Source organism: Silurus aristotelis, assembly GCF_946808225.1.
Source record: "Silurus aristotelis genome assembly, chromosome: 2".
NCBI lineage: Eukaryota > Metazoa > Chordata > Actinopteri > Siluriformes > Siluridae > Silurus > Silurus aristotelis.
In genome coordinates this window covers 20,060,837-20,088,773 of record NC_139575.1, presented here as the reverse complement: position 1 = coordinate 20,088,773, position 27,937 = coordinate 20,060,837, and the positions used below count along the sequence as shown (strand labels likewise).

At 37.1% G+C, this 27,937-nt stretch overlaps 1 protein-coding gene across 1 annotated transcript; it reads left to right on the top strand.

The window, feature by feature from the left end:
- The first annotated feature begins 13,600 nt into the window (after window positions 1–13,600).
- aldh1l1 (aldehyde dehydrogenase 1 family, member L1) lies at window positions 13,601–27,498 on the top strand. Its single transcript, XM_083528109.1, has 23 exons — window positions 13,601–13,835; window positions 15,853–15,998; window positions 17,197–17,431; window positions 17,564–17,729; window positions 18,092–18,193; window positions 18,663–18,752; window positions 18,960–19,097; window positions 20,501–20,623; window positions 21,010–21,101; window positions 21,229–21,376; window positions 21,500–21,619; window positions 22,036–22,163; window positions 22,317–22,467; window positions 22,990–23,060; window positions 23,180–23,285; window positions 23,402–23,489; window positions 24,363–24,456; window positions 24,603–24,702; window positions 24,826–24,924; window positions 25,085–25,250; window positions 26,481–26,586; window positions 26,687–26,886; window positions 26,998–27,498. The coding sequence occupies exons 2-23, from the start codon at window positions 15,872–15,874 to the stop codon at window positions 27,051–27,053; spliced, it is 2,706 nt and encodes a 901-aa protein (XP_083384235.1). The 5' UTR covers window positions 13,601–13,835; window positions 15,853–15,871; the 3' UTR covers window positions 27,054–27,498.
- Window positions 27,499–27,937: the final 439 nt, after the last annotated feature.

Below are 27,937 nucleotides of genomic sequence, written 5' to 3'. Positions count from 1 at the left end.
ATATAGCGCTTTTCACAACAGACATTGTCTCAAAGCAGCTTTACAGAAATCAACAGTCAAGGTGAACGGTGTGCATTTAACCCTAATGAGCAAGCCGTGGCAAGGAAAAACTCAGTGGCATTGAAAGACAGTGGCATTGACTAAAAGACAGGAGGTGGAGCTGGAGGTAGCAGAGCTATAGATTTAGGTTTTCGTAGGTTTTCGTTGGGAGTGACGAGGATGGACAGGATTAGAAACTATTTTATTAGAGGGACAGCGCATGTAGGACGTTTTAGTAACAAGGTGAGGGAGGCGAGATTGAGATGGTTTGGACATGTGCAGAGGAGGGACATGGGGTATATCGGTAGGAGAATGCTGAGGATGGAGCCACCAGGAAGAAGGAAAAGAGGAAGACCAAGGAGGAGGTTTATGGATGTGGTGAGGGAAGACATGCAGGTAGTTTGTTTAAAAGAGGCAGATGTAGAGGACAGATGGGTATAAGACAGATGATCTGCTGTGGCAAACCCCTAATGGGAGCAGCCGAATGAAGAAGAAGATGAAGAAGAATAAGAAGTTATTATTATATACATGTGCATTGTGCAAAAAAAGCATTTTAATTATATTTTATAGATATTGAATAAAAAAAAAAAAAAGTATTTGAACACCTGTCCATCAGCTAGAATTCTGACCCTCAACAACCTGTTAGTCTGCCTTTAAAATGTCCACCTCCACTACATTTGTTATACTAAATTAGATGCACCTGTTTAAGGTCGTTAGCTGCATAAAGACACCTGTCCACCCCATACAATCAGTAATAATCCAACTACTAACATGGCCAAGAACAAAGAGCTGTCCAAAGACACTAGAGACAAAATTGTACACCTCCACAAGGCTGGAAAGGGCTACGGGGAAATTGCCAAGCAGCTTGGTGAAAAAAGGTCCACTGTTGGAGCAATCATTAGAAAATCTCCCTTGGACTGGGGCTCCATGCAAGATCTCACCTCGTGGGGTCTCAATGATCCTGAGGAAGGTAAGAAATCAGCCCAGAACTACACGGGAGGAGCTGGTCAATGACCTAAAAAAAAACGGGACCACCGTTTCCAAGGTTACTGTTGGTAATACACTAAGATGCCATGGTTTGAAATCATGCATGGCACGGAAGGTTCCCCTGCTTAAACCAGCACATGTCCAGGCACATCTTAAGTTTGCCAATGACCATTTGGATGATCCAGAGGAGTCATGGGAGAAAGTCATGTGGTCAGATGAGACCAAAATAGAACTTTTGGGTCATAATTTCACTAAACGTGTTTGGAGGAAGAAGAATGATGAGTACCATCCCAAGAACACCATCCCAACTGTGAAGCATGGGGGTGGTAGCATCATGCTTTGGGGGTGTTTTTCTGCACATGGGACAGGGCGACTGCACTGTATTAAGAAGAGGATGACCGGGGCCATGTATTGCGAGATTTTGGGGAACAACCTCCTTCCCTCAGTTAGAGCATTGAAGATGGGTCGAGGCTGGGTCTTCCAACATGACAATGACCCGAAGCACACAGCCAGGATAACCAAGGAGTGGCTCTGTAAGAAGCATATCAAGGTTCTGGCATGGCCTAGCCAGTCTCCCAATAAAGAATCTTTGGAGGGAGCTCAAACTCTGTGTTTCTCAGCGACAGGCCAGAAACCTGACTGATCTAGAGAAGATCTGTGTGGAGGAGTGGGCCAAAATCCCTCCTGCAGTGTGTGCAAACCTGGTGAAAAACTACAGGAAACATTTGACCTCTGTAATTGCAAAAAAAGGCTCCTGTACCAAATATTAACATTGACTTTCTCAGGTGTTCAAATACTTATTTGCAGCTGTATCATACAAATAAATAGTTTTAAAAAATCATACATTGTGATTTCTGGATTTTTTTTTTAGATTATGTCTCTCACAGTGGACATGCACCTACGATGACAATTTCAGACCCCTTCATGATTTCTAAGTGGGAGAACTTGCAAAATAGCAGGGTGTTCAAATACTTATTTTCCTCACTGTGTGTATATATATATATATATATATATATATATATATATATATATTAAAAATAACATATTTTAAATGTTATTCATTGTCAGTGTAGTAGCATAAACACTAAAGTGTGCAGTAAAGTTTAGTGAGCTTTGTGCAAGAAGAGAACAAGACAAGACAAAGACATAGACTAGGACTTTCTACACATATTGACAACAGAGCCTTTATATTTACTGAGAAATTATTACCCCATGAAAATGTTAAAGCAGCACTGGCCACTGTGGTCTTGTCACAGATCATACATTAACACTAAAACCACTTGTGCTGAAGCCAAGAATCAGAAAAAGGCTGTGTTTATATGGTTTTGCTCAGTTGCAAAACCAGTGCCATGTATGTGCCTGTCTGTACAAACCTGAGTGAGACTAAATAAACAGAAACAAGTTAGCTCTTTACAAACCATTTCAGTGAATTCTTTGAATACTCCTTTCTTTTTTAGAGTTGCCTGGCCTAATAGGGGAGTAAAAGGACTACGGTATGAAAAAAAAATGACAGTGTAAGAAATGATAGTGTATTTTTTTAATTGATTTGTTTAAGCTTATCTAACTACCATCTAGCTGTTTTGAACCGAAATATGGGTTACATGCAAAGCAGACTCTTGCCATCACACTTTTCTTACTCTCTTCCTGTTTTTTTTTCACACACACACACACACACACACACACACACACACACACACACACACACACACAGACAGACAGATTCCAGATTGCTTCCTTTTGGGGTCGGATGTAAATCTTGCCTGTGGGTCTTAAACAGTCCAACAGGACTAAATTGAACACAAATGTTAAGCTCCGCTTCTAGATTCATAAAATGCTTCCCAAGAAAATGAGCTATTGAGAGAGAATGTAAATAAAAGAGATAGAGAGAGAGATATTGTGTCACAGAATGGGTGTGATGTGGTTAGTGTCAGTGATTGCTTCTATTTTGGTACTTATATTTTGGTATCTGTATGTGTTATGCATAATAATGTACGTCGATTTGCTATAGTGTATGTGTGCCGGTTTGTGCGTGTGTGTGCGTGTGTGTGTGTGTGTGTAAAATATAAAACATATAAAACAAATCAAAAGCAAAGTTCATCTTGTCCATTTCTGAGCTTCTTGGAAAGCTGATTCTTGAAAAAAGATGTTTTGACATTACATTAATATTATATTCATTGTATTCTAGATGTAACACTGTGCTTTATTTAGATTTACCTCAGTTGTATTCTTGAGGTAGTTTATTAGATTAATAACCAAAAAACCCTAGTGTTTGAAAAGGAATAGGAATTTAAATCTTTGCTTGCATTAAGGCTGAACAATATCAGATTTTTTTACTATGGTGGATCTCTACAGGCAGTAATGCATACTTAAATTACCATCTTGGACCATGCTACTGCTTGTGGCATCAGATTTCTCATGTCACAACCTCACATGTGTGACACAGGTGTCTTCATTTCTAATGAAAACTGCAACTGAACAAAAACAGGATAAACTGGCTAAACTACCACTAAATGCATGCACCTGTTAGAAAGGTAAGCCTATAATGTCTGATAGAACTTTTCTCTTTTCATTAAGAAATATCAGAAAAAGAAAGACAGACAGACACACAAAAAGAGTCTGCATTAACTCTTCACCTAACATCTCTCCAAACATTTCTTTCTTCTTTTCTCCCCATTCTTCAGAAACACAGAAGAAAATTATACCCTTAAACTACACCATATGGACAAATGAAACACATCAGCAAATACAATTTAAATGCTTATAAAACATAAACACAAAATATAAATAAAAAAAAAATAGAAAAAAAAGATAATTTCAAACATAGTGTATACATGCAAACGTAAGGCATTTCCAAATGCTTCTTTTAAATGTATTGTATTATATCACAGTTGAATTGTACAGTGTGTGTGTGTGTGTGTGTGTGTGTGTGTGTGTGTGTGTGTGTGTGTGTGTGTGTGTGTGTGTGTGTGTGTGTGTCTGTGTGTGTGTGAGCGTGAGAGAGAGAGAGAGAGAGAGAGAGAGAGAGAGATATGCATGTGTCTCTGGAGCAAATGAGACTCATATGTTAAGGATTTAGGAACCGTGTTACGCTTGTTGCTAAGCAAAAAAATTCAGCTAGTGAATCGACACCAGCAGAACATGAGCCAGGATATTGCTCTTCGTTCAAAATATGAGAGGGAGCGATTAAGATATCTAGAGAGAGAGAGAGAGAGAGAGAGAGAGACAGACAGACAGACAGACAGACAGACAGACAGACAGACAGACAGAAACAAAAAAGAGACAGATAGATTCAGTGTTCTCTGGAATGTATATGTATGTGCTTGGCGAGCTTGCTGTTTTGACCACACTCCAGACCTGCTATAAAAAGCTGCATCCCTCATTCCATCATGTCAATTACATCCCTCATCTCGTCTCTACACTAGAGAGAAAGGATCCACGCACATCAAATTAAGGAACTGAGATTTATTATCATGCTTTTTTTTTTACCTGAATAGTTTTGTTTAAATATAGTTTAAATAAAGTTTACAGTCATTTACAATTCGCACAATGTGGTTACGTTTATATTTAAAAACCTTGATTGGAATACTACTCTGTGTGTGTGTGTGTGTGTGTGTGTGTGTGTGTGTGTGTGTGTGTGTGTGTGTGTGTGTGTGTGTGTGTGTTTTCACAGCTGAAATATGTCCTCAAATGCACACTAAGGTTATTAGAAAAGCCAAAATGGTTACATCAGCTGATCTGGCTTTTTAAAGAGTAACCATCCTGGGTTTTGTTCCTTACACTCTGACCCACATACAGTCTTTTCCCTGCGGCACAACCAGTATTTGGCAACCTGAGTGACTCAGCAATGTGTGCAGTTTTGAGCGATTGCCTGCCATCTTCAATATAACCACTTTTATTGAATTCGTTTTGCTTTATCACATTGATTCAAAGCAAACAAACAAAATTACAAAAGTTTTTATTCATCGTTTGGAAAGCTGGCAGTATACCGTACACATGGAAGTTGTGTTTTTGCACAATCCAAGATTTGAACCACTGTAAAAGATTGTGTTACACCATGTCTGATGTTCCGCTCATGTTAGTGATGGGTGTGGAATGGATCCCTGATACAAAAGCTGCAGCTGTTGTCATGATTGAAGATAATTAATACAATTTCCTTCACTTTGAGGAGAAGTGGAACTAATTAAAAAGACTAGATGTTGTTATATTATCTGTGATATATATATTTATAGCTTGTGAAAATGTGGGCTGGTGGCAGTGAGGGCAGAGAAGTTTGCTTATGAATCATGGGGAACACATCCTCATTCAGCATGAACACACCAATTTTGCAGCCACTGTGGCCTTTGCAGCTACAAGTGATTGCAAAGATATAAGATATATAAAGCATTATTTTTAAAATGTTTATGCGATGAAATGCTTTATTATCCAGATTTATTTGCTAAAACAGAAGAATCAGGGACAACACCAAAAGCTCTTACACAAGTTTTCATAACCCAGATATTGCAATAAATTGTGAATGTAAATGAATGCAAATATCAATGAGAATATAGGGAACAGCTGTGTCTTGGTTGCACGTGTGTTTGAAAGTTGGAATGCAACACACCAGGATGATATGTGACATGACAGAACAGCTTCATTACAGGCGAAAGGGGATAAGAGAACCTATAAATATAGCACTGACATCTGTGTGTGATCAGATTAATGTTCACACAGGGCATTCAAAGCAGAGCTGAGTCTTACACCTTTTGCAGAGATATATAAAAATGTATTGTATCTTGTCAAATTGTCAAACAACAATTAATACTGTAAATATAATACACCTGTAGAATGTTATTTATTTATTTATTTGTAGTTGTAAAGACATAACACATTAACATGTTTACACTTCTAAAGTGATAATTTGTGTATATGGCACCGGGTATGCTGCTAAATCCAAAACCACACACTGTACAATGCCGATTTAGTGTCCATATACAGTGAAGAAAATAAGTATTTGAACACCCTGCTATTTTGCAAATTCTCCCACTTAGAAATCATGGAGGGGTCTGAAATTGTCATCGTAGGTGCATGTCCACTGTGAGAGACATAATCTAAAAAAAAAATCCAGAAATCACAATATATGATTTTTTAACTATTTATTTGTATGATACAGCTGCAAATAAGTATTTGAACACCTGAGAAAGTCAATGTTAATATTTGGTACAGGAGCCTTTGTTTGCAATTACAGAGGTCAAACGTTTCCTGAAGTTTTTCTCCAGGTTTGCACACACTGCAGGAGGGATTTTGGCCCACTCCTCCACACAGATCTTCTCTAGATCAGTTAGGTTTCTGGCCTGTCGCTGAGAAACACGGAGTTTGAGCTCCCTCCAAAGATTCTCTATTGGGTTTAGGTCTGGAGACTGGCTAGGCCATGCCAGAACCTTGATATGCTTCTTACAGAGCCACTCCTTGGTTATCCTGGCTGTGTGCTTCGGGTCATTGTCATGTTGGAAGACCCAGCCTCGACCCATCTTCAATGCTCTAACTGAGGGAAGGAGGTTGTTCCCCAAAATCTCTCAATACATGGCCCTGGTCATCCTCTCCTTAATACAGTGCAGTCGTCCTGTCCCATGTGCAGAAAAACACCCCCTAAAGCATGATACTACCACCCCCATGCTTCACAGTAGGGATGGTGTTCTTGGGATGGTACTCATCATTCTTCTTCCTCCAAACACGTTTAGTGGAATTATGACCCAAAGTTCTATTTTGGTCTCATCTGACCACATGACTTTCTCCCATGACTCCTCTGGATCATCCAAATGGTCATTGGCAAACTTAAGACATGCCTGGACATGTGCTGGTTTAAGCAGGGGAACCTTCCGTGCCATGCATGATTTCAAACCATGACGTCTTAGTGTATTACCAACAGTACCCTTGGAAACGGTGGTCCCAGCTCTTTTCAGGTCATTGATCAGCTCCTCCCGTGTAGTCCTGGGCTGATTTCTCACCTTCCTTAGGATCATTGAGACCCCACGAGGTGAGATCTTGCATGGAGCCCCAGTCCGAGGGAGATTGACAGTCCTGTTTAGCTTCTTCCATTTTCTAATGATTGCTCCAACAGTGGACCTTTTTTCACCAAGCTGCTTGGTAATTTCCCCGTAGCCCTTTCCAGCCTTGTGGAGGTGTACAATTTTGTCTCTAGTGTCTTTGGACAGCTCTTTGGTCTTGGCCATGTTAGTAGTTGGATTCTTACTGATTGTATGGGGTGGACAGGTGTCTTTATGCAGCTAACGACCTCAAACAGGTGCATGTAATTTAGGATAATAAATGTAGTGGAGGTGGACATTTTAAAGGCAGACTAACAGGTCTTTGAGGGTCAGAACTCTAGCTGATAGACAGGTGTTCAAATACTTATTTGCAGCTGTATCATACAAATAAATAGTTTAAAAATCATATATTGTGATTTCTGGATTTTTTTTTTTAGATTATGTCTCTCACAGTGGACATGCACCTACGATGACAATTTCAGACCCCTCCATGATTTCTAAGTGGGAGAACTTGCAAAATAGCAGGGTGTTCAAATACTTATTTTCCTCACTGTACTTTGCTGCCTCTATTTTAACTTTGCTATTTAGCACACTAATATGCAGTTTTTGAACATAGTCAGACAAAATACTAAACATGAAAGAATTTAAGGTAAATAAAACTTTTATAGCCTGTCTGTGGGCAGAGGTGGACAGACATTGAACAGAAGACTCTAAATACATGTAGTGTGCTTGGCCCCCTCAGGGTATAATTAACACTTATTAAGGGTGGGGTCTCAAGATGTCCTTGCAGCTTCCCAGGATTATGCTTTATATTTTTTGTATTTATTTAAACAAACATCTATGTGTAGACTGAATTTTACTGTGTTCAGCTCATCTTAGTCTTGGCAATAAACTCTTAAACTGGACAGAAAACTGGCCTATTCAGTTTGTTGTGAAACAAAGTTTTAATGTCATAACGGGTTTCAAACACTACCTTTAGACAGACAGAATGAGGAAAGTACAAAAAAGAGTGATTAACCATTGAAATCAGTATGTTGCACTGGTAATATGTAAAAAAATATAGTGTCTTAAAGAAGACAATGCAGTACATTTTCTAAATTCTTCAGCCTCAGGCTAATCAATTATTTCACACCAAATAGTAGAGTTTTTTTTAATAAAAGTATTAATTAGACACTGCACACTTAGAGCTGAAGTGTGTATTAATTTGTGGTAGGCCATAAATAAGGTCATAAGACACAACACAAGATTTATTACATTAGTAAAACACAATTACTAATGCAACTAACTATTTCTAGACCCGAAATCTAACCATAATGATTAGAAAAAATAAACAATTTTCCTCAGATAAATTTTGCCCTGGAAAAAATGTGGTCCCCACCAGGATACAAAAACATGCCCACACAAATAAGCATACACATAGAAGAACACTCAGGGCAGAATGAGGCAGAATAAACTGGTTCCAAACTGCCCGTTGTGGCTAAACTTGTGGTGGAGTAACGATGGGTTTTATTTCAGTCTGTAGACCGAGGCATTCAGAAAAGTACAGACATTATAGTGAACACACTCAGAGGTGTGGACAGTGTATGTGTGTGTGAACACACTCAGAGGTGTGGACAGTGTATGTGTGTGTGTGTGTGTGTGTGTGTGTGTGTGTGTGTGTGTGTGTGTGTGTGTGTGTGTTTGAGAGAGAGAGAGAGAGAGAGAGAGAGAGAGAGAGAGAGAGAGAGAGATAGAGAGAGAGAGAGAGAGAGAGAGAGAGAGAGAGAGAGAGAGAGAGAGAGAGAGAGACTGTCCTGCTTTGGTCTTACAAAAAACTTTGTAAGATTGTGACCATCGAGCATGAGGTCTGCTGTATAATACTGAAAATATTAATATACTTTCTTTTGTTTGAATTTATAGACTTCACTGATATTCTCTCTCATCAGTCTTTTCCTTTTCCCTGTATTGATGTCAATCCTCTTACATAAGCCAGTTTTTTGGTTTTGCTTCCAGGCACTGATCTCAGATCATTCCTAATGACTGTGGGTATTATTTTTATACCAGTAAAGACATCAGGCTGCAGCGCTGCCCCTGCCAACAGTGGGCCCTGTATCGGGTGATGCCTGACCAGCACCAACCAGTCATTGGAAGGCACGGAGAGGAATCAAGTGTCAGAATGGAAACGTGCACTAAAGTTTTATTTCCCCTGTGCTCTATTTTGGGATTTTCAAACAGGACTTTTTTTGTTTATTAATGTTTTTAGGAATTTATGGAGAAAGTGACTTAGCAATTTTATTATATTCATTTGTGTATAAGAGGGAGGTGTGTGTGTGTGTGTGTGTGTGTGTGTGTGTGTGTGTGTGTGTGTGTGTGTGTGTGTGTGTGTGTGTGTGTGTGTGTGTGTGTGTGTGTTAAAGTAAAACCTTTTTTAGCCAAGTGAAACCTGTGTGTTTCCTGGCATCACAGCAGAATCTCAGTCCTTCATAGTTGAGTTCTGGTTCAGATGGCAGAGGGTTGGAGCACAATTGGTTGCTGATCGGATGTATCAGATTGGAGCTATCAATCTGTGGTTAGTTTAAACCAGATGTAGAAAGGCTAATAGTTATGAATGAGAGTCTAGTGTTTATGTACCTATTTAGAATTTAAATTGCTTTTTTTTTTTTTTTTTTTAATTAGCAAATAACGTGTAATGTTCTGCATGTGCATGAAATCCTGCAATACTGACTCACTTCTTACTGTATGTCAATGTACATTTAATAAATGTATTTTTCTTTCTTCACCTTTTGCAACATGTTATGTAAAACATTAACTATAAATGTGAATTAGGTATTACACTGGCTTCACTGTTCTCACATTTGGAGTATCGTGGAAGGAGTGTTACTGAATTAGTGTTTGTATACCACCGGCATGTGGTCAGAAAGAGTAATGCATATTTTTCCCCATGCAGCTTACTCACTGGTAAAAACTAATAGAAAAACATCATTATGGATGTTCTCTCTTGCCCTGTTCAAGGCTGTAATTATGCATTATACAACCCATTACACTTATTTAATTTATTTCTTAACCATTTTCTCAACCAGTAATACCTCTGGGGGATGAAGCTTTTTATATTTTGCTTCTTAGTTAGCATTACTAAATTCCATGAAACCTAATAAAAATTAAGGGTTATAGCAAGACTGTCTCATAAATTTAGGAAACCAGTGTATAGACACTGATCTTTTTTTATTTATTATTTATTGAAATAAGAAGTTACATATTTCAAGGTTTGCAAAACTGCTGAATTCTGATATGTATTTAGTGAGATAATAAAGATGCTGTGTGTCTCCAAACAATTTGCCCAATTAATGAGGCCAGCTTTTGCAATATGATGTGCCTCATGGTTAATCTTTTTCTAGTCAATGGGTGGTGTAGATGTAGAGCAAAGTCCTTTAGAATTGTTTGATCTGTAATGTCAAGGTCAATTAAATTTTTCCCCACAAGGAACATGATTTCTGCAATATAAGTTACTAAATACTATGCATTAAAAATGGTTGTGTTGCAATGAAGTGTCTTTATTCCTATATTTTAAAGACTTTTTATTTATGTTGTTTATTTCACTTATTTTGACATACAGAGATGTAATTTATATATCTATGCTTTGAGTAGGAGACAATCAAAAAGTGGGAGCAGGATATAAGAATCATTTCTCTCTTTTTTTTTTTTTTTTTTTTTTTTTACTTAAATGTGGGTATACCTTGCAACAAGACAGCAATAATAATAAAAATACAAAATATAGCAGAATTTTACTGATATGTCCAAAGAAATGGCCAACCTATCTGGAAGCATGAGAAGGTCAGATAAAACAGGCATTGTAAAGGTTACAATTAGTCAGATATTTTTCATTTTTATTTTCTTCAATTTGTCACAGGTTTAAAATAGTGCTATCTAGATATGGCATGGGAAATCTTGTTTTGTTCTTTATTATGTTGTTTTTATAGTGCCAATGACAGTGCATCATGAAAGGCAAAAAAACAAGATGAATTAAAAATTCAAAACATTTATTACACTTATTATATTTCTCCTTATATTGGTAGAAACAGAGCAGAGCATGACCTTTGGGCAATTAGCACTGTCTTTCTCCCAAAACATTAACTGCATTATCTCTGATCCTATTTTTTTTATGATGGCAGTAATGCCAGTACTATCATGCAGGTCACCCTGGTGCACTGACACAGAGAGCTGTGTTGAGCAACTCAGTTTAATTTTCTTCTAATATTAGCCAATATCATAATTTGTTCTGCATTTTCTCTTCTGTTATCAGCAGAGCAAAGCAAATCTTGCAGTGTCTTTACATGTCTGGCTTGAGCAATTCGGCAAGTTACGGCAGGTCACTCAAACAATGACCCAGGAGTCACTTAAAAACAGAAAAACAACATATTGAAAATGCTATTTTTTTATAAAAATTAAACCAAGTAAAGAATGGAGGGTACTGTTAAAGAAAATAAATTAATGATGGTTTGGGATGATGTAATTACCACTCAAAGATTATCAAAACTTTCTTCCTCTGAAAGTATAGCAAGTTCACAATTATATCAACATATTTTTTCTTAATTAAATATGGCATATGACTTTTTATAGTTACATTAATATTGTGAAACGTCCAGGAAACAATTCAGTTCTTTCTATTGTTTACTTTAAACACTACACTATTACACCATTTTTTTTTAGCTTGTCTTGTTACTGAATATCTGCTCCTATAGAATTACTAACATACTAGAATAAGAACATTAACACACCTGTGAATTGAATTACAGCTGGAACTTTAACAGAGTAAATCACATACAATTCAACTGCGTGGTGTACACGCCAACATAGTTTTATCATTGCTGACATACCATCTAACAAAAGCACAACAGTAAAACTCTAAAGGTGTCTAGAATTATGCAAGAGCACAACAATAGAAAAAAGTAGATATATTCAGCTCCTAGTTACAGTGTTCCCTGGAATTCACGGGGGTTGTGTTCTAAGACCCCTCGCAAATTCAGAAAATTTTGGATACACCCCCCCGCAGCCCAAATGGTACCTTAGTGAATTCATCCAGACATTGTGTCACTTTATAAATGTATTAGTGAACAGTATTTGACCAAATACATAGTTTAAAATGTCATTCCTATTGTTCCTGAACATTCGGACCTGCTGCGGATTCCCGCGAATTTTAAGATAATTTGCAACTTGCTGTTAGTTGGGTTCCAACCTGTGAATTTTCCGAACCACAAATTATCAGGGGTTGACTATAAATTCCACAAGGACTAGCTTATTTGTTGTAATTAGATTGCATAGGTTGAAGTATTTCCTTCTGAAATAGGAACTGCTTGACTGATTTTTATAACTGACAGTGTCTTGACTGTCATACACCATTTCCCTGGCAAATCTAAACAGACCTGACAGAAGCTTACCAGACTAGATAAATAAAAAAAGAAAAAGAGATTAACGAAAGCCTTTAACTTACCCATACAGATCAAAGTGCATAGAGTATAATGGTGTTTATTTGTCTGAAGAATCCCGCATCGAGGGTAGGCATACAGTCGAAATAATACAGACAAACCATGTTTTTCAGCTAATGAGCTACGTCTGCAGCCACTTTAGAGCAAGGTTAATTTCCCATTCTAGAGAGCATTTAGGTAGACTGAGGTTTTGTATATGAATAATAAAATCATGTATAACATTGTGTTTTGTTGAAAGTGATTAATTATATAAAATGAAAACAAAAATATCTCATTGAAATCATATTAGTTTTCATAAAACTATAGGACAGCTACAAAAAGCTCTGAAACACCAATGCTGGTTTCGGGGCCGATTTGAGTTTTCAAAGTCTGCTAGACAAAAATTTAAAAAGTACAATAGTAACACAGAACTATTTTTTCTTCAGGGAGAATAGCTATTAACTGGTCCAACAACCCTTCCAAAGGACCGTGCTTGGTCTGACCAGCTATAAACTACCAAGACACAGGTCGAGCAGGTCAGGCTAGTAGACCGGCTTTTCTAGTTTGTAAGTTTTTTTTCCTTCCATCTTACATATTATTTGACTACATTTAAATTTATTTCAAACAAAAAATACAATATAGCAGTAGCAATGGTCTACAGGCTGGGTCCAACTAAGACAGATTATTCAGTAGCGATGTCTATTTGATTAATTACCAAATTAGACTAAAATAAGATAATCTAGTAGAAATTGCCATTGACATGGATGCCTGCTGCATTGACAAGCCTAGTCTTCCATACTAATTTGTATGCCTCAAATATGCTTAAAATAGGAGCATGTTTGGATCAAGTCTATTCAAATCTTATATTTGACTACATGTAGCTGGTCTTTTTTTGTGTGCACAAACAAGGATTTCCAACTGATGAACTAGTGGCAAAAATCATACAGAAAATGGGCCTGCATGTACATTTTTGTGCTACAGAAAGTGTAGTTGAGAAATTTGACCTTGCTTTGACCTCGACCCTGTTTGGATCAAGTAAACACAAAAACATAATCGATGTTTGGAACACCAAGCGGTAAAAACCTGAAAACACAAACCAGACGACGTCTAAACCCACATACTGCTCGTGGAGGCGTAGTGTATTAGAAATCCTGATCAGTAAAGTCAGTGCGGGTTTGTAAGACGTGTCTCTTCGCTCTTCTTCTGATTGGCCGCTGAGAGATTTACACTAATCTGATTGGTTGTTTCGGCTGTCTGACTAGATGCAGAAATAAATTTCAGCCACTCCCATTGGGTCGCTTGTCTCTGTCTTGACACGCGAGGAGGGTCTTCAAGACTTGCAAAGGTATTCACTTTTTTCTTAATTTAAACGCTATGTTTTGCATATAACCCTGTTAGATTAATTGAATACATGCAACCCAGAGCATTGTGGGTAACATCCGTTAAGGGTTTGCAGGACTCAATGCAAAGCGACTTTAAAGTATACCGGGATTTTGACAGGTTTTCAAAAGCGAAACATTCAGCTAACGATAATAAGCAAACACAACGAATGTTGAGACTTTTCTTCAAACTGAAGTTAAAGTGCGAGATTGAGCTCCGTGCACATGCAGGGCAGGGCAATGGCAGACTTACACTCCGAAAATAACTCAAGAACTCATTTGGCATTGATGGGGTGCTAATGGAAGCTATCCAGCTTTCACATTAGAAAGTTTCAGTGAAACAAAGCAGAGAGCTATAAAGAAGTACATTTATTCAACAGTCCCTTTATACATTGTTTTGCAATAAATTAAATGTGTGTGTGTGTGTGTGTGTGTGTGTGTGTGTGTGTGTGTGTGTGTGTGTGTGTTCTTGAACTAAGAAATGTATTATATAATTGACAACGACTACAGATTATAAGTATGCTTAGATATCTGTCAGCAACAACCCACTTCTCCCATTTATTTATTTTTTTGTTGCTTATCCTAAAAGACAGTGTTTGCAGGAAAGAAAAGGCCTTTGTCATTGTTTATTAACAAGTCGGGATACATACAAAGCAACATGAATTAAATGAGTTTAAATCCAGTATTTGATCAATAAAAGAGAAAATCTGGTTATGATATGAGGACAGGTAAAGATGTTCAGTTTACAGTTTTCGAAATACTACACTTCCAGTGTTGCACATTTCACCACGTTTGAGGCACAATTATGTGCTTTCCCCCTGTCCATGTCTCCCATTCCTCATATTTTACTGACAGACATTTCTTGTTGAACTTGTGTCTATATCATGGCCTGTCTTGGTCTTTTTATTCTTTATAAACTCATCTGCTATAGGTCATAATGCTATAAAAAAAAAATCTTCCATTCAGCCCATTTCCCCAAATTTGTTAAAGACGCTAGCAGTTACACATGTACTTTATTTTTCTTGTGTTCTTCAACAGAGGAGAGAAATAGAGTTTGTCACTTGTTTCTAAAACATACAATGCATTTATTAAAATAATAATTTTAATAAATTTTTTAATTTTTTTTTATCTCTCTGTTTAAATCTTTTAATTGGTTGTGGATTTTTAGGTGCTTTTTAGATTAGATTTGATTTTAAGCCCTGCTATCTGATGTCACCCTGTAGAAAATTTTTTAAATTTTGTATCTTGTTTATGACAGTGAGAGATCTAAACCTAAATTTGCCTCCAGATATCTGTAAAGCTGCTCTGTTTTTAGCCACATGGACTAAAATGTTTATATTTGGGTTATCAGCAATAATACAATTTGTGTATTAAAAATTAGGAATATTTGTATATTAAAAAGTAAAAACAAGTCCATATTTGAATGCTTAAGATCACATGTTCTACTTTTAGTTTCTTAATGATAGCCATATTGAGGAAATCTTTTAACTAAATGACCCCTGTGTTAACTGATGTAGGACGGGAAGCACCGAATGAAAGCATATCTTTAAATAGATGTTGTTTTTTTTAAAGCGAAAAAATTATTCATTGTAAATTTTCATTGTGAAAAGACAACTTGTTTATATATTTAAATATGGTTTATAGTTATTACACTTCGATTAAAAAACAAAAGGTTACTAAGGTTCATGTGCAATTTGTTTTATTATTTTATTACTACAGCATTGTGGGCAATGCCGACAGAACAAGTATATACTGTATACATAGCTCCAGCTCCCCTTTGAACAATTCTGCAGAAATACTGTATAAAGTAATGTTGCTCAAACCAAAAATCTCCAGTCTGGACTCAAACAGCACCTCTGTGTCAGCTGTGTGTGTGTGACAGTAAAGTGCAAAAAAGACTGTGCTTCATAGCGCACAGATCCATGTCAGTGGTTGGGGTGCATACATATCCTGTTAAGTCTTGATTCTGCATCTTTTACTTAGGGTTTAGTTTGAGTTCAAGATGAAGATTGCTGTGATTGGCCAGAGCCTTTTTGGACAAGAAGTGTACAAAGAACTGAGGAAGGAGGGTCACACTGTTGTTGGAGTGTTTACAATACCTGACAAAGATGGCAAGGCTGACCCTCTAGGTGAGATCTTTTCTTTTCTTTCTTTTCTTTTCTATTGGTCTGTGCAGGACTTTAAGAACTTTGCATTTACATCTCCTGCCCTAAACACAGTTGAGCTAATCAGGCAGTTAATAAGTAAGCTTTAAGTAGCTAAATCGGGTGTGCTGGAAGTAGAAATGATTTTTTTAAAAGCAGGAAAAAGCAGGCTACAGAAGCAGAATTTTATATATATATATATATATATATATATATATATATATATATATATTATATATATATATATATATATATATATATATATATATATATATATATATATATAATATATATATATATATAATATATATATATATTACACACACACACACACACACACACACACACAGTACAGACCAAAAGTTTGGACACACCTTCTCATTCAAAGAGTTTTTTTTATTTTCATGACTATGAAAATTGTAGATTCACACTGAAGGCATCAAAACTATGAATTAACACATGTGGAATTATATACATAACAAAAAAGTGTGAAACAACTGAAAATGTCATATTGTAGGTTCTTCAAAGTAGCCACCTTTTGCTTAGATTACTGCTTTGCACACTCTTGGCATTCTCTTGATGCCCACTTTTATATAAACCAAAAACCTTCCCTGAAATACAGATAGATAGAACCCCCACATCCCCCACTTGTGAAATAAGAAAATGCTGTGTACTGGGATCAAATATGTTTTTCCTAGCATTCCAGTCGCATGAAAAATATGGCACGTCTTATCTGGAACTGACTTTTTTGTCTTCACCACATCATTTTGAAGAAATATATGTTCTTTTGATATCAGTGTACCTTTTGTATAATGACAATCAACTAACATTTGATAATGTTTCTCTCTGAGAGAAGGTTTGCAGATGTCTTCTAACATAGAGGCTGCTCATTGTAATGCATGCAGCGAAATGCTAGTTTAGTCGATTATCAGTGTAAATAGAAAAAAATCAATCAATGTGACTTCTCAGTGAAATGAGCGTTTCCTCTCAGCTGTACCACCACCATTCTAACAATCAGATTTGAGTATTTTTTCAATTGTAGTCTTGTTACTGATGTTTTTAGAAAGTTGCTGATTTTAGAAAAAGCTAATTTTTCTAGAAATCTGTCAGTGAACCTTTTAATTGAAAAAAAATTTTCAACCTCTTATATGAACTAAAATGGCCTGAATGTGGACTACCTCAGGTGCTGAAGCAGAGAAAGATGGCGTGGCAGTGTTTAAGTTTCCACGCTGGCGGGTGAAAGGCAAAGCCATTGAAGAGGTGGTGGCACAGTATAAGGCTGTGGGAGCTGAACTCAACGTGTTGCCCTTCTGCTCTCAATTTATTCCAATGGAGGTGATTGACCACCCAAAGCATGGCTCTATCATCTACCACCCCTCCCTGCTGCCCCGCCACAGAGGTGCTTCTGCAATTAACTGGTCAGTCTGTGTGCGTGTGTGAGATTAGTTAAAATGCTCAGTGCAGTAAATGTTATGCTCTCTGTTTATTGCACATATACAGTATAAACCGTTTTTGACAATATCCAAAAGCCATTGTTGTGTCATTTTTAGGACTCTCATCCATGGCGACAAAAAGGGTGGCTTTACAGTGTTTTGGGCCGATGATGGACTGGATACTGGGCCAATCCTTTTACAGAAAGAGTGTGATGTAGAACCTGATGACACTGTGAATACCATCTATAAGCGCTTCCTGTTTCCTGAGGGAGTTAAAGGGACGGTGAGAATCTGTGCTGGAATTTACTGCAACCATATTTTAAATTATAAATAAAGTATGTGTGGATGAGAAAATTGTCTTAATGATACTTAAAAAATGTCCTTTTATAAGACACAGTATCACAGAATATAATAGTGAACAGTTAACAACACTGACTACTTAATGTATAAGCTAATATCAATAGTTTACTGTGCTCAGCCTTACCTCTGACTCTTGATATGTCGTAATAGAATGTGCCATTAAGTTCTGTCTATAGATAATACTCTGATTATAAATTTTTCCTCTTGCAGGTCTTTTTGTATATGCTAATAAGACCTTATTGTGATTTTGAGATTGTCATGTGTTTGTGTGTTTGTGTGTTTAAGGTGGAAGCAGTAACGTTAATTGCTGAAGGTAAAGCTCCTAAAATTAAACAGCCAGAAGAAGGAGCTACATATGAGTGCATTCAGAAAAAGGACAATGCAAAGGTGAGCAATCATAATTATGCTTGCGGTCAATTATGGTATATAGCACATGTTTATTATGTACAAATCAATACTTGCGCTAATTTAACAGAGTCCTTATGTTGAACGTGTACAGTGGTACACCGGAACTCGCAGGGGTTACGTTCTAAGACGCCCAGCGAGTTTCGAAAGTCCGCTAATTTTGGACGCAGCCCCTCTGGTACCTTAGTGAATTCATCTAGACATAATTGTCACTTTAAAACAATAAAGTGTTTTAAACATTTTTATGAAATGTTAGTGAATACATAGTTTTAAATGTTATTCCTAACGTTCCTGAACATTTGGTCCGGCTGCGGATTTCCACGAATTTTAAGATAATCCGCAACTTGCTGTTAGTTAGATTCCAAATGAGAACCCGCAAATTTTCTGAGCCGCAAGTTTCGAACAGTGAAATATGGTTGACTGTACTGTGTGTTGGTACATGTTCATCTAGATTGATTGGAATCAGCCTGCAGAAGCGATCCATAACTGGATCAGAGGAAATGATAAAGTTCCTGGAGCCTGGGCAGAGGTTGATGGAAAGGTTTGTCAGATCACACAAACATTTTATGCTTTTATTGAGCAACACTTAGAACATCAAAAGCTCCTTTGAGCATGGCTTTGTGAATCCTATTATATAAACACATGACTTGTACACTAGCCAAAAATCAAATATTTGCATTCTGCTAAAAAGAAAATGCTGAGTAATGCTTTGCTAGCAGGACTGTCCTTGCTCTCTTCCCTCTCTCAGAATGTGACGTTCTATGGTTCAACATTAGTGGATAATGGTTCCATGGCTGCAGGACAACCTTTGGAAATCCCCGGAGCGAGTCAGCCGGGTCTGGTCTGCAAGAATGGCTTGATTCTGTTTGGCAACGATGGCAAGGCGGTGAGAGCACACAGTCTAATGCTAGTAAAATTTAAAGTAGAATAGTCTACTCTGAATAAATACAAATTGGACCTCTTTACATTTTAACATATTAATCTTTAAATGACTTTTTAAACATGGTAATGTGTGCACATGGAACTGTTTCAAAAATAAAAAATGAGTATGTTTCAATTACCGTATTTTTCTCACTATAAGCCGCTACTTTTTTCCTACGCTTTGAACCCCGCGGCTTAAACAACGAAGCAACTAATTTATGAATTTTTCCTGGGTTTGTCCTGGTTTCACAAACTTCAAGCCAAAAAACTGAGCAACATAACATTAGACCAATGAAATTTCCGAACGGAAACAAAAAAAAACGCACTTCACCGGTGTTCTGAGCTGCATGGCTTCGGGAGAAAAGCTTTCACCGGGTGATTTATTTTTTATTTTTTTAAACGCTCGACGATGCCAAAAGATAAACTTCCGAGAGAAATTGTTGTGAAAGGAAGAAGGAAGACAGTGAACAATGACTTTCTTGGTTGGCTACTGTTTAGATACAAGCCGTTGTAGCGCGTTGAGTCTGGGTGAAGGGAGAGCTCACCAACTCCAGTTGCAACAGAAATCATGTAAGCACAGACACGTTTCCAAAACTCGTGCTTTTTTATTATTCTTGGCAACAGCGTTAAGGGTTAGTCAAAGAAACTTAGAAATCAGCATCAGAAAATAATAAGGACATAATCCTCAGTCTCACATGCACACACATGCAGTAATACTGGAAAAATGCAGTGGAATGCTATTCCCAAAATACCACTATGCTCCTAAAGGAAGCACAACATATTTCACCCGTTACACCGTGTGTAACGTGTCTTTCGTTTAAGCCTGTGTAAAGTTCATTAGTGTAGACTTATAGACAGGTGTGGCTTATTTATGTTAAAAATAAATATTTGTATAATTCAGTGGGTGCGTCTTATATATGGGTGTGCTTTATAGTCCGGAAATTACGGTACATAAATATCCCAGGCTTTAAATGGAACCCAACTTAGAAAAGGACAGCATGTTCATTTTCTTGAACACAGTTATCCTAGCACATCAGTGATTTAATTAAAGCTCCTCTCAGCTCATCTTGGCCATATTAGATGTACTAACTGAAGCACTACATGAGCTGTGATTTTGTTCCTGCTTTGGGATTAAAAGGCTCTTTGTTTTTAGCTTACAAAATCGCCAGGAAGGGAGAAAATAACAAAGAAATGAATAGTGGATGTAGGTTTAGAACAGGAGACAAGTGGAAAGTAGGAATAAATAAAGTAGGAACTGAATAAGAGTGTGAGAGGCAGTATACATGATGTAGATAAGCATATAGGTTACCTAGTTTTGTGCACAGTACACAGTATGTATATAGATGTGTGTATTTGTGCATTTTATAGCTGTTGGTGAAGAACCTGCAATTTGATGGGAAGATGATTGCTGCTGCTCAGTATTTTAAGGCTGCATCTAGCACTGCAGTGGAGCTCACAGAGGAGGAGAAGAGCTTTGCTGAGCAGATGAGGGTGAGACACTGGTTATTATTCAGATGTTTATTCTGCACTCACTGAATTAGAGGCCTCAAGTTTCATTCTGAACTAAATGACCGAGATCTCATTCTGATAAGCCAATTAAACAGATTTTTCTACAGTATGTAATAACATTAGCTTCATTTTAATGACTCAGTTTATGGAATAAAAAGCGCATAAAATAAAAAGTGAACTGTGTTATCTGTCCCTTTAATCAAAATACTGTAGAAATATAATAGAAGCATGATATCCTGCCAGATAGATAAAATATATCATTAATCAACATGGGCTTGCAACACAGAAGTGATGTAAGAGTGCCTTGCAGAGTGTCGTGTGTGTGTGTGTGTGTGTGTGTGTGTGTGTGTGTGTGTGTGTTCATCCAGGTGGTTTGGAAGAGCATTTTAACTAATGTTGAGGCGATTCATGACTCCACAGACTTCTTTAAATCTGGTGCTGCCTCTATGGATGTTGTCAGGTGAAGCAATTTTGGGGTTTGTTGAGGGGCAGAACATAATCTCTCACACAAATAATCGTTGATGTCTAGTTTCTCAATCTGTATTAATGCTTTTCCTATCGGTATTTCTCTGTTTTTCCTCCTGCAGATTGGTGGAGGAGGTGAAGTTAAGGGCGAATCAGCTACAGCTACAGAACGAGGATGTCTACATGGCCACAACCTTTCAGGAGTTCATTCAGATGTGTGTGAGAAAGTTGAGAGGAGAGGATGCTGAAGAAGAACTAACTGTAGACTATGTAAGGGTTTAACATTCCTCTAGAGTTAAAATGTTTCACATTGATTCTTGCCATTTCATGCAAAATGCCCATGAAAGCCGCACTTAAAAAAAAAAAAATAATTACTGCATCATTATGTTACAGGTGGAGATGAATATCAACAACATGACTATTCAAATGCCTCACCAGCTTTTTATAAATGGAGAGTTTGTAAATGCTGAAGGAGGAAAAACCTACAAGACCATTAACCCAACAACTGCACAGGTAGAATATGAAGATGTTCTATGGTTCTAAGAGTTGGTATTAAAGATGGGGGGGGGGGGTTTACATAGTCGTCACACAAAGGCTTTGAATAAGACCTCTTCAAAAGTGCTCTATTGTCATTAATTTGGTCATTATAGATAATGCTCAACATTCATGTCTTTTTTTTTTTTTTTATTTCTTTTTTTTTTTAATAAGCGACCTTTCAGCCACCATTGAGGTATTTAAATTGATATGATTTGGCTATAAATTAAGCTTCTTACTCTCCTGTGCACCCATTTAACACATCATTTACTTTGTCATTCTTTGAATCATCCACCGCCTCGTTTTTCCACACATTGTTCAGCGTATATTTAATAACCATGCTCTCTTTACCGTTCTCTTTTTCTCTGTCTCCCTCCTGCTTTTATTCTCTGTAGCCGATCTGCGATGTATCTTTAGCTCAGATCCCAGATGTAGAGAAAGCTGTGGCAGCCGCTAAAGAGGCATTTGAGAATGGCGAGTGGGGTAAAATGAACCCCAGAGACAGGGGCAGACTCCTCTACAAGTAAAAGAATACACAATTAAAATTAGAGTTCCTCACTTGATATAAAATTTTATTCCATGTGATATGGATGCTGATCTGAGCAATTATTTTACCAGAGGAACATTTGTTTAACGTAATTTGTGTTACAGAATATGCCTATGTGTTTTACTTCAGATTGGCAGATCTGATGGAACAGCATCAGGAGGAGTTGGCCACAATTGAGTCTATAGACTCAGGAGCTGTTTACACACTGGCACTTAAAACCCATGTTGGAATGTCCATTCAGACATTCAGATACTTTGCCGGCTGGTGTGACAAGATCCAGGTGCGTGTGTGTGTTTTCCATTTAAATATTTATTTGGTCTAAAATACTGCAGGCCATGTTTTGGCTATGTTTAAGAAATATGTATGGGTTGATTCCTACAAAATATGACATTCATAGTAATTTGTCTGCAATGAAGTATCAGTGTATAATGTCTAATCTTTAGAAATGGTATTTTCTTTAAGCTGGCTATAATGAAAATACCAGGTTTATATTAATGAGCTTTTCTCAAGTGGCAATGCTAATAGTTAAAGTGAATAGCTATTTATAGACATTATTTATGGCTATGCTGACATGATAAAGAACTCCACTTTAACACCACCACATTGTTTATTGCTTTTATATAACAGAACTACCTTTTGTAGTATATACATAATTTGATCATGTATGCTGTTGGCATTAGGCTGGTCTCTCTTCCAGCAGGTGGATGTATTTTTTGTTTACTTTCTTTGTTTTTCTTGTGCAAAGTTATCAGCTTGGAATAACATGTTACTTTGTGTTACCGTTTTGTATAACTTCCTATAGGGTTGCACTATTCCAATAAATCAAGCTCGGCCCAATCGCAACCTCACCTTTACTAAGAAAGAGCCAATCGGGTATAGCCTCAAACTCACATTTCTACATACATGCTAATATTTGCACTGGATTTAAAACCTTGTGAAAACATTTAGTAAGCTCTTTAGCAATGAGATCGCTACATTGTGTGTGTGTTTAGAGTATGTGGCATTGTAATTCCATGGAACTATCCTCTTATGATGCTGGCCTGGAAAACTGCAGCTTGTCTGGCAGCTGGAAACACTGTGGTACTGAAACCAGCGCAGGTAAGAATCTGTGACGATGACCTGTTAAAGCAAACCGATTTAAAGTATTTATTTTTTTCACAACAATATGTTAAAATCGTGTCTTGTTTATCTTATATGCGTGTGTTGAACTCTAGGTGACCCCACTGACTGCTGTGAAGTTTGCAGAACTGTCCGCAAGGGCTGGCTTCCCTAAAGGAGTTATCAACATCCTGCCTGGATCAGGTACACTTACAGCAGTCCTAGTTAGGAGTAAAGAAAACATTAATTTAAAGAGCTCATGCAAGGAAACACAGCAAAGTGTTTCAAATAAATCTACACCACAGAAATAATTTAAAATGAACTATATCTTCTAATATCTTTGTCACTGGTTTTATGACCTTTTAGATTTCAAAAAGACATACCTCATATAATACTAAACCAACCTCAATGCTGCTTCTGCCCTCAGGAATTTACAGCCTTAGGCAAAGACATCTGACTGAGCAAAAGGTCTTTATGAGGATCTTTATATCATGATAAACTTTTATAAAAATGACTGGTATCCTGATTTAATTCACAGTTCATAATTATATTATATAATTAGACTTTGAACACCATCTGGTGATGAGATATGAATATATAATGGTGGACAAACATTCATTGCAGTCAAGTAACCTACTATGCACATTTGTGCCCCCACCTCTCCCCACCCACAAACTCACTGCACGTTACAGTCTTTTTTTTTTTTTTTTTTTTTTGTCAACACACATAGATTTTGCATGCAACTGCAAGCTTTGTTTGTTTTTGCTACAGTACCACTGAGCAGTTCTCATGCTGTATAGTAATATTCATAATACTTAAGAAGGGTCTATTGTAACCCTAAATTTTGAGATCCACAATTTTTAATTCAGTCAAAGAAATACATGATTGAAGATCAGAATTTCTTAAGATCATATACAAGAATTGAAAAGATTGTTGAGAGATTCTAATTGAATATTTGTTGGTTTGGGATTATGTGTCCCTGTGATGCTGTGTATACTGTATGTTTTAATGCCTTTCCAAAATTGCTAATCATAAAGATTATGATTATATCAGTCAACATGAACATGCATGTTTCAGGCTCTCTGGTTGGTCAGCGTTTGTCAGACCACCATGACGTGCGCAAACTGGGCTTTACTGGTTCCACTGAGATCGGCAAACAGATCATGAAGAGGTCAGTGAACTCTGACTCTCGGCTACAAACATGTCACATGCTGAGCTTATGATTTGGTAGTTGTTTAGTGTGCGTGTGTGTGTGTGTGTGTGTGTGTGTGTGTGTGTGTGTGTGTGTGTGTGTGTGTGTGTGTGTGTGTCTTATAGCTGTGCGATCAGTAATGTGAAGAAGGTCTCTCTGGAGCTGGGGGGTAAATCCCCTCTGATTATTTTCAGTGACTGTGACCTGGACAAAGCAGTCAGAATGGTCAGAATGCCTTGATGCTTACTTGATTTTATAAAATATTTCAGAATTATGAACATTTTTATTAATTGTTATGTGGTGAAGTTAAAAAAGAGATTAACCGCTAATGTCTCTTGGCCTGTACAGGGGATGAGTTCAGTGTTCTTTAACAAGGGGGAGAACTGCATCGCTGCAGGTAGACTGTTTATAGAAGAATCCCTGCATGATACATTTGTCCAAAGAGTGGTAAGACATAATGAACTGTTTTCCCCTTATATACAACACATAATAAACAGTGCATATAGTACTATCTAGTGCTGAATTATTGATAACCTTGGTAAAAATGCTTAAAGGTAATCCTATTCTAAGCTTCAATTGAACAAGGCAGAGTATTGTATGTTTGTAGGTTGAAGAGGTGAAGAAGATAAAGATTGGTGACCCTCTGGACCGATCCACTGATCATGGCCCCCAGAACCACAAAGCTCATTTAGACAAACTTGTGGAATACTGTGGGAGGGGAGTCAAAGAGGGAGCCACACTTGTGTGTGGTGGGAAACAAGTCAACCGGCCAGGTGAGGATTGTGTTTGACTTTGTGTGGCTTTGACTCATACAAATCACAGCTAAGTAGGTTAGTAGTACATTAAAGTTTTCTATTCATTCCAAATGTAGCGGACATATCTGCATTGGGGGATTTTGGATATGTAAATTACATTTTGATGTTTAAACATCTTTGTTTAAATGTTTAACTTGAAATTTGTGTACTGCACTAATAATATGGTGCGCTGTAAACATAACAGACACAGAATAAAAGACATTGTGGAACACCGGTTGGTAAGGTTGTGGAAAAAATCTTGAGAAAGAGGCAGAACATGAACTGAGCTCTTATTCATATACATTGCTTGTAGCACGCTTCAAAAAACATTTAACAAAGCTTAACAGCTCAGCAGAAACAAAAAAAGTATCTTTCACTGTTTGTGTGCATTGTGTGATCCACCATCTCAGCCACTATATCAGTGGTTATGGCCGTTTCTGAAAGCAATATAATACACTGTTTGTAATAAGACATAGATGAGAATCATTAAACAATAACTACCGGTTCGCCTTCTGTATCTCTGTCTACAGCTGACTTAAAAACCATGTCCCCACTGCCACAAGCAAATTTTTATTTGGCTTCTTTCCTTTGGGTGATTTACTGTAATAGACATTAATGATCTAATATCCCACAGGCAAGCCACAGTCATGTCCAATTGGGGAGGTGGTAGCTCAATGGTTCAGGTTTACTGATCAGAAGGTCAGGGTCATTGAGCAAGGCCCTTAACCTTCTGTACTCCAGGGGCACTGTAACATACTTGAACCCTGCGCTCTGACCCCAGATTCTTATATTGCTGGTGTATTTAAATAAATTATTTCTCTGTGGGATAAATAAGGTATTCTAAAAAAGATTTTTAATCCAGCATTAAATCCTAAATCATGTACCTACTAATTTATGACTGCTCTTAAACTTCACTTTGATCTGAAAAGCATATACACAGTGGGGCCATGTGTTTCATTAGTCATTTCAGTATAGCTGGCAAGCCGAAATTAGTCTTAAGGAGACAGTCATACGTTTCTACCGCATTGTCAACCAAGGAAAATCTGCCTATAGCCATTGTAAAATCCATGCCTTTTCTGGTCACACTTTCTGGTCATTTTATGGCCACCCCTCAGGTTTATTCAGGTCACAAATAAGTCAGATCATGCTGTTTTCAAAATTGATGTTGAAAACTACTTGGTGTTTGAATCTTTTGATTATTTCCCTCAGGTTTTTTCTTTGAGCCCACTGTGTTTACTGATGTACAGGATCACATGTATATTGCCATTGAGGAGTCTTTCGGCCCAGTCATGATCATCTCAAAATTTAAGGATGGGTAAGTATTAAACACAAGCTACCACAATGTAACATGATCTGTAATAAAGTATGTTCTCTCTCTCTCTCTCTCTCTCTCGTTCTCATTCTCTCTTTCTCAGTGATGTAGATGGGGTGCTCCAGAGGGCCAACAATACAGAATATGGCTTGGCATCAGGAGTGTTTACAAGGGACATCAGTAAGGCTCTGTATGTAAGCGAGAAGCTTCAAGCTGGAACCGTGTTTGTCAATACCTACAACAAGACAGATGTGGCCGCTCCATTTGGTGGCTTTAAGCAGTCTGGATTTGGCAAAGATTTGGGTAAGTTTAAAAGTCGTGTTTTGTTTTTTTGTTTGTTTTTTGTGTGTGTGCTTGTCAGCATGTTTGTATTTGCCCTTCTAACATCTTTCTTCCATGTTTTTTCCCCAACAGGTCAAGAGGCTCTCAATGAATATTTGAAGACAAAAGCTGTGACAATTGAGTACTAATTTGTCTAGATTTGTAAGCATCATTAAATTGTAAAAGTGAATTTAAATATTTCTGACAACAAAAAAAGGAACTTGACTGTTTTTTTACTGAGCATCCAGTTTTGGTGAAAAAGCTTAAAAGAATATTATACCTATGTTTTAACTCAGACTTTATATAGTTTTCACAATATACAGTTCTAGTTAAATATATTTAACAATATACATTTGATTTATATTTTTCCTTTATTTTTATCTCATGTTAATATTGATTCAGACATGATTTAATTTTTTCAAACCATATTCCAATATGAATTGTTCACACTGGATAAAAAGATGGATATTCACATTTATATTGCAAGAATTAAGAATGTTCAATAGATTTTATAATGTATAATTGCCATTGTCATTTGTAAATGCACTGATGTATGTCAGCCATAGGATTCAAATAAAATCTAATATTTTCTCACTCAATCGCATGTATGGTGATTTTATGATAAGATACTATTGTAATTGTTGTTGTTATTATTAGTACAAAGTGACATTTTTACTGTCTTCTACTTACCGTATTTTCCGGACTATAAGCCGCTATTTTTTTCCATTTATGGATTTTTCCTGAGTTTTTTCAGGTTTCACAAACTTCAAGCCAAGAAACTGAGCACCAAAACATTAGACCAATGAAATTGCGAACGGGTTCAGGTGAACCAATTAAAACTCTTTATATTAAATCAGATGCGCTCCCACTGAATCGTCCCGAACCACATCATAAATATGGATGAGGTTCCTCTGACGTTTGACCTGCCGCTCACTCGGACTGTCTACAGGAAATTCAAATCATTTGTCACGCTAAAAACAACCGGGCATGAAAAAACACACTTCACCTGTGTTCTGAGCTGGGAGAAAAGCTT

Bases quoted from the DNA above. Each gene is read 5' to 3' on its own strand.
- aldh1l1 (XM_083528109.1), top strand. From the start codon at position 15,872: ATGAAGATTGCTGTGATTGGCCAGAGCCTTTTTGGACAAGAAGTGTAC. The intron at 24,925-25,084 runs GTAAGACATAAT...GTATGTTTGTAG, and splicing joins ATACATTTGTCCAAAGAGTG to GTTGAAGAGGTGAAGAAGAT. The intron at 26,887-26,997 runs GTAAGTTTAAAA...TTTCCCCAACAG, and splicing joins TGGATTTGGCAAAGATTTGG to GTCAAGAGGCTCTCAATGAA.